At 38.1% G+C, this 8,050-nt stretch overlaps 1 gene segment (V, D, J or C); it reads left to right on the forward strand.

The window, feature by feature from the left end:
- The first annotated feature begins 6,649 nt into the window (after window positions 1-6,649).
- On the forward strand, window positions 6,650-7,793 carry LOC116900999. The segment is given in 3 exon segments: window positions 6,650-6,698; window positions 6,920-7,211; window positions 7,757-7,793. Coding segments are annotated over 3 exon segments (378 nt in total).
- The last annotated feature ends 257 nt before the right edge of the window (window positions 7,794-8,050 follow it).

Consider the following 8,050-nt stretch of genomic DNA (forward strand, 5'->3'; position numbering starts at 1 on the left):
AGCTATCCTGTGTTTCTTTGTTATGCCAGATGAATTTGGAAATTGTTGTGTCTAACTCTCTGAAGAATTGGATTGGTATTTTGATGGGAATTGCACTGAATCTGTAGATCGCTTTTGGTAAAATGGCCATTTTTACTATATTAATCCCGCCAATCCATGAGCATGGGAGATCTTTCCATCTTCTGAAATCTTCTTCAATTTCTTTCTTCAAAGGCTTGAAGTTCTTATTGTACAGATCTTTCACTTGCCTGGTTAAAGTCACACTGAGTTATGTTATATTATTTGGGATTATTATGAAGGGTGTCGTTTCCCTAATTTCTTTCTCGGCTTGTTTCTCTTTTGTGTAGAGGAATGCTTCTGATTTATTTGACTTAATTTTATACCCAGCCACTTTGCTGATAGTGTTTATCAGGTTTAGTAGTTCTCTGGTGGAACTCTTGGGATCACTTAAATATACTATCATATCATCTGCAAATAGTGATAGTTTGACATCTTCTTTTCCTATCTGTACCCCTTTGATCTCCTTTTGGTTTCTGATTGCTCTGGTTATGGCTTCAAGAACTATATTGAATAAGTAGGGAGAGAGTGGGCAGCCTTGTCTAGTTCCTGATTTTAGTGGGAATCCTTCAAGTTTCTCTCCATTTAGTTTAATGTTAGCGACTGGTTTGCTGTATATGGCTTTTACTATGGTTAGGTATGGGCCTTGAATTCCTATTCTTTCCAGGACTTTTATCATGAAGGGGTGTTGAATTTTGTCAAATGCTTTCTCAGCATCTAATGAAATGATCATGTGGTTTTTATCTTTCAGTTTATTTATATAATGGATTATGTTGATGGTTTTCCGTATATTAAACCATCCCTGCATGCCTGGGATGAAGCGTACTTGATCATGGTGGATGATTATTTTGTTGTGCTCTTGGATTCAGTTTGCCAGAATTTTATTGAGTATTCTTGCGTCGATATCCATAAGGGAAATTGGTCTGAAGTTCTCTTTCTTTGTTGGGTCTTTGTGTGGTTTAGGTATAAGAGTAATTGAAGCTTCATAGAAGGAATTCGGTAGCACTCGATCTGTCTCAATTTTGTGGAATAGTTTGGATAGTATTGGTATGCGGTCTTCTATGAAGGTCTGATAGAATTCTGCACTGAACCCATCTGGCCCTGGGTTCTTTTTGGTTGGGAGTCCTTTAATGACTGCTTCTATTTCTTTAGGACTTATGGGGTTGTTTGAATGGTTTATATGTTCCTGATTTAACTTCGGTACTTGGTATCTGTCTAGGAAATTGTCCATTTCCTGCAGATTTTCAAGTTTTGTTGAATATAGGCTTTTATAGTAAGATCTGATGATTTTTTGAATTTCCTCTGAATCTGTAGTTATGTCTCCCTGTTCATTTCTGATTTTCTTAATTTGGACAGACTCTCTGTGTCCTCTCGTTGTTCTGGCTATGGGTTTATCTATCTTGTTGATTTTCTCACAGAACCAACTTTTGATTCTGTTGATTCTTGGTATGGTCCTTTTTGTTGCTACTTTGTTGATTTAAGCTTTGAGTTTGATTATTTCCTGCTTCTACTCCTCCTGGGTGTAGTTGCTTCTTTTTTTCTAGAGCTGTTAGGTGTGCTGTCAAACTGCTGACATATGCTCTCTCCTGTTTCTTTTTGCAGGCACTCAGAGTTATGAGTTTTCCTCTTAGCACAGCTTTCATTGTGTCCCATAAGTTTGTACATATGTTGTACCTTCATTTTCATGAAATTCTAAGAATTCTTTAATTTTTTTCTTTATTTCTTCTTTGACCAGGTTATCATTGAGTAGAGTATTGTTCAATTTCCATGTATATGTGAGCGTTCTTTCCTTATTGTTGATGAAGACCAGCTTTAGCCAGTGGTGAACTGATAGGACACATGGGATTATTTCTATCTTTCTGTATCTAATGAGGCCTTTTTTATGACCAATTATATGGTCAATTTTGGAGAAAGTATCATGAGGTGGTGAGAAGAAGGTATATCCTTTTGTTTTAGGATAGAATGTTCTATAAATATCTGCTAAGTCCATTTGGTTCATGACTTCTCTTAGTCTGTCTATGTCTATGTTTAATTTTGTTTACATGATCTATCCATTGATGAGAGTGGGGCGCTGAAATCTCCTACTATTCTCGTGTGAGGTGTAATGTGTGCTTTGAGCTTTAATAAGGTTTCTTTCATATATGTAGTTGCCCTTGTATTTGGGGCATAGATATTTAGGATTGAGAGTTCATCTTGGTGGATTTTTCTTTTGGTGAATATGAAGTGTCCTTCCTTATCTTTTTTGATGACTTTTACATGAAAATTGATTTTATTCGATATTAGAATGGCTACTGCAGCTTGCTTCTTCAGACCATTTGCTTGGAAAGTTGTTTTCCAGCCTTTCACTCTGAGGTAGTGTTTGTCTTTATCTGTGAAGTGTGTTTCCTGTAGGCAGCAGAATGCAGGGTTCTCGTTGCGTATCCAGTTTGTTAATCTATGTATTTTTATTGGCGAGTTGAATGCATTGATGTTGAGAGATATTAAGGAATAGTGATTGTTGCTTCCTGTTATATTCATATTTGGATATGAGATTATGTTTGTGTGCTTTTCTTCTCTTTGTTTTGTTGCCAAGATGATTAGTTTCTTGCTTTTTCTAGGGTGTAGCTTGCCTCCTTGTGTTGTGCTTTACCATTTATTATCCTTTGTAGTGCTGGATTTGTAGAAAGATATTGTGTAAATTTGGTTTTGTCATGGAATATCTTGGTTTTTTCATGCAATGTAATTGAGAGTTTTGCTGGAAACAGTAACTTGGGCTGGCATTTGTGTTCTCTTAGGGTCTGTATGACATCTATCCAGGATCTTCTGGCTTTCATAGTCTCTGGTGAGAAGTCTGGTGTGATTCTGATAGGTCTGCCTTTGTATGTTACTTGACCATTTTCCCTTACTGCTTTTAACATTCTTTCTTAGTTTTGTGCATGGTGTGTTGACTATTATGTGATGGGAGGAGTTTCTTTTCTGGTCCAATCTATTTGGAGTTCAGTAGGCTTCTTGTATATTTATGGGCATCTCTTTCTTTAGGCTAGGAACGTTTTCTTCTATGATTTTGTTGAAGATATTTACTGGTCCTTTGAGCTGGGAGTCTTCACTCTCTTCTATACCTATTATCCTTAGGTTTGATCTTCTCATTGAGTCCTGGATTTCCTGTATGTTGTGGACCATATGCTTTGGACTGTATGTTTTGGACTGTATGTTTTGGACCATATGCTTTTGGACTGTATGCTTTTTCCATTTTCCATTATCTTTGACAGTTGTGTCAATGATTTCTATGGAATCTTCTGTTCCTGAGATTTTCTCTTCTATGTCTTGTATTCTGTTAGTGATGCTTGTATCTAAGGCTCCTTGTCTCTTCCTTTGGTTTTCTATATCCAGCGTTGTCTCCCTTTGTGCTTCCTTTATTGCTTCTATTTTCATTTTTAATTTCTTTACCTGTTTGATTGTGTTTTCCTGGAATTCTTTCAGGTATTTTTGTGATTTCTCTCTATAGGCTTCTACTTGTTTATTTATGTTTTCCTGATTTGCTGTAAGGGAGTTAGTTCTTTATGTCTTTCTTGAAGTCCTCCATCATCATGATCAAATGTGATTTTAAATGTAGATCTTGCTTTTCTGGTATGTTTGGATATTCAGTGTTTGCTTTGGTGGTAGAATTGGGTCCAATGATGCCATGTAGTCTTTGTTTCTGTTTCTTGGGTTCCTGCGCTTGTCATCTGCCATCAGGTTGTCTCTGCTGTTACCTTGTTCTGCTATTTCTGACAGTGAGTATATCGTCCTATAGGCCTGTGTATCAGGAGTGCTGTAGACCTGTTTTCTATTTTCTTTCAGACAGTTATGATAACAGAATGTTCTGCTTTCACGAGTGTAGTCTTTCCTGTCTACTGGTCTTCAGCTATTCCCGTGGGCCTGTGTCCTGAGACCACCAGGCAGGTCAGTTGAAGCAGAAAAATTGGTCTTACCTGTGGTCCCACAGCTCAAGTTGCTCCTGGGGTACTGCTTTTGAGCTCTCAGTGAGTGTGGCAACCAGGAGGGCCTGTGCCTGCCTTTTCCGGCCCCTGTGCACCGGGGTCCCAGATGGCATTAGGTGTTTTCCTCTGGAGTCAGAAACGTGTAGTCTCTTCTGGCTTCCCAGGCATGTCTGCCCCTCTGAATGTTTAGCTCTCCCTCCCATGGAATTTGGGTGCAGGGAGATTTTGATCGGGTCCCTTCAGATCTGGGTGGTGTCTGTACCGCGGGTTTTGTTCTTTTATATTTATGTTTTCATAGTTATCCATTTGATATTGGGTAATGAATTAGTGTGCTCTTCCCTGGGGAAGACTATTTTGCTCATTTTCAGTATTCCTTAGGTGCCTGTAGTTCTATGCCCAAAGTTGATGCCTTATGAACCTTTTCACCTTCTGTTACCAGTGTGTCTATTGATGTCATCCTTATTCAATTCATGTTAGGCAGACATGTGTGTAGACTTATGTATGTAGCTTCTGACATTTATAGCAGACACAATTCTACAGAAAACTTTGTTACTCTAGTTCATACAAGATGTCCATCCCCTCTTTCAAAATGATCCCTAAGCTTTAGGTGCAGGAGTTCTGTGTTGTAGGTGTATCTGTTGGGATGTGGGCTACTGAAATTGGCATTTTTTTTAAAAGTTGTGGGCTTTGTGTTAAAGTGCCCATCTGCTTCAAAGAGAAATCTATTTGATAAAGATTGACAATTGATAATTTTATAATAAACTTATAAAAACAATAATTAAATAGAGTTCGAGACTATAATGATTAGTAAAGTGGTAGTTGTAGGTTTTTCTCCAATATCCACGAATTCACTAGTGCCAGGTAGTTGGATAGGTTTCTGGTACTAGGCATGATTTGCCTCTTGTTCAATGGGCTTTAAGGTCAGTTAGAGAACTGTTGTTATTGCCAAAATATGTATGTCATTATTGCACCTTTAGGGTTATAATGCATGCTGGCCATTGTTGTGGTTCAGGGACATTATAACTGGAAATGATTATTGATTACATTCCTCATTTGGAAGCTTGTATGGTGCCTTCAGTTATTATGAAAGCTAGTTCTCAAAGAATGTGGATATTCAGGTCATATCCAACTTGTGTCCTCTAGGTCCATGTAGAGTGCACTAGGGAGTCATCTTCTTCTACTTCTGGGTGACAACTGAGGGCAACAATGGCTTACAATATAAAGAGAACATTTCATGCCTGTTTTTTTAAGTGTCTATGGATCTTGAGGAAATCATCACACACACACACACACACACACACACACACACACACACACACGTTTTATAGGCAGCATGTTTTCTTACAACCTTTCCAGACACCCTTTCTGTTATTTTCCTCTCAGATCCCCTTCTATATTTCTTATTCCACACATAGTTTAGACACTTATTTTCCTTTTTGGATAACTTATATGCTCCTATTTATTGTTTCCTTTCTCCAGATATTTATTTATTTATGTATTTGAGTGCTATGTCTGTATGTATGCCTGCATGCTAGAAGAGGGCAAAGTATCCCATTATAGATGGATGTGAGCTGCTCAGAATTGAACTTAGGACCTCTGGAAGAACAGCCAGTGCTCTTAGTGCTCTTAACCACTCAGCCATAACTCCAGCCACCCCTTTTTATCTTCATTAAGTTAATAGCTTCAGATTTAATGTTTTAAAAATCAATCTAACATTAGCTTCTAATTTTCCAAACACCTGATAAACTAGGTTCTAACTTCTAGTGACAAGATCAGAAATAGTGGCAGTTGGGTGAGGAGGTGCTCCCCACCTTAAGGATTTCTCAGTGGGACAACTGCTCTATTTTCAGTGTATCTTATTGTCCCAGCATTGGATTTTGAACTGTCATATGGGGTGACTGCATATTTACAATGATCTGCATTCCTTGTTTATGTCTTTTAGCTCTTGATGACATTTGTATATTTGGCTTGATGGCCACTTTGTAGTGTCAATTCTCCTTGAAACCAAAGGAAGCCTTATCCTTTCTCTGTTATATAAAATCTAATTGTTTTCTCTTCTTGCTAAGGATCATAATGTGAAGTGCATTGTTGTTTGAAAAGTGTGATATTATTGAGATTTCAAAGATCCTATGCTTTCCTATTTTTTTTTTGCAGTAGAGTATACATACAGTATTTTTAACTTAGTTTTATTTTATGTGGGTTTTGGAGAGAGAGAGAGAGAGAGAGAGAGAGAGAGAGAGAGAGAGAGAGAGAGAGAGAGAGAGAGAGGAGAAGAAGAGTGGGGAGAATATGACATTTGGATGGGTAGGGAGGTAGGAAGGATCTAGAAGTTGTGAGAGGTCAAACAATCAAAATGTATTGAATATATTGTATAAATTTATTGTAAAGAAATGAGGTGAAGATTGAACAGGATGGTCATAAAATCCCTTAGGATGTTCTTGAGATGCTCTATGAATGGTTTTGTCAACCCCAACTACCCCTGAGTCGAGGAAGGGGTTCTTTTGAGCACTAGCTTTACTGAGCTGCTTTGCATTTTGCATCTTGACCAATAGCCAATGGCCCATGCTGCTCAAAGAATATGTTAAGACAGCTTGTCATGTCTTAAGAAGCAGCCTCTAGTCCAACTCTCAGAGATGAAGCCAGCTATTCTCCTGATATGGACATTGCTATTCTGGGTTCCAGGTGAGAAAGTGTAGGAAAGTGTTGGAAACATCTACTGAAGACAACTGTTTTCCATGTCTCTGGGATCTTGCTCATTAGAATTAAAATAGCATTTGTAACTGTTTTTTCCTTTCCCTGGTTCCCTTTTATTTGGTAATAGCATTGTAATATGAGTCACATGTCTCACTCTGAGATGGTTTCAGTATATCTGCAACAGTAAATTTGTGTCTTTATCATTACAGGTTCTACTTGGAACATTGTGCTGACCCAGTCTCCAGCTTCCTTGGCTGTGATTCTGGGACAAAAGGCTACCATCTCCTGCACTGCCAGTGAGAGTGTCAATAAATTTGGCATAAATCTTATGCATTGGTATCAACAGAAACCAGGACAGCTTCCCAAAATCCTGATCTATAATGAATTCAGTCGAGCACCTGGGATCCCTGCCAGGTTCAGTGGTGATGAAGCTGAATTAAACTTCACCCTCACCATTGATCCTGTGGAAGCTGATGATGTTGCAACTTATTACTGTCAGCAAGGACTAACATTTCCTCTCACAGCCCTCTATGCCTAAGCAAAAACCTCCCAGGTTTGCTACACACTGAGGCTTAATCTCTCAGTTGTGTTTCCCCTGAGACTTCTCAACTAGAACTCTATAGATGGCTTACTTGAAAAAGGAAATGAATGCAAAACAGAAAATTCTTTAGTTCATAAGGCATTTATTTCCCCTGTACATTGCATCTTATAATTAAATAATATCCTTAGTAAAAATGTTATTATTATTTATTCATTCATTCATTCATTCATTCATTCATTCTTTCGTTCACTTTACATCCCTATTACAGCCCCCTCCCTCCTCTAAGTCCCATCCTCATAGACCACATCTTCTCCTCTCCTGACACAAGGGGAGGACCCCATGGGTACCAACCCACACTGGCACATCAAGCCACAGTGGTACTAAGTGCATCCTCTCTCACTGAGGCAAGACAAGGCAGCCCAGGTAGCAGAATGGGATTCAAAAGCAGACAACTTCTGTTCCAATTGTTAGGTGACCCACATGAAGATCAGGCCTTGCTACTATTTCTTAAAGAAGTTTTTAGATTTGAAAAATTTACTTAGACAATGGTTTTAAACTTAAAGGAAATGTTCATCATTCCTTTAAAATAAAATAATTTAAAATATTAAACATTGTTAATGATCTGATTTTCAGATACTGGCTAAAATTCTTTGTTTTTTGGTCCATAATATTTTTATTGATTATTTGGGAATTTTACATCATGTACCCTGATCATACTCACGTCCCAGTCCTCCCAGGTTTGACCCCCTACCCTTGTGATATCTCTCACAAAAAGATGAAGATGAAGAGAAGAAGAAGG

The sequence above is a fragment of the Rattus rattus genome, chromosome 5, assembly GCF_011064425.1.
Source record: "Rattus rattus isolate New Zealand chromosome 5, Rrattus_CSIRO_v1, whole genome shotgun sequence".
Lineage (NCBI taxonomy): Eukaryota > Metazoa > Chordata > Mammalia > Rodentia > Muridae > Rattus > Rattus rattus.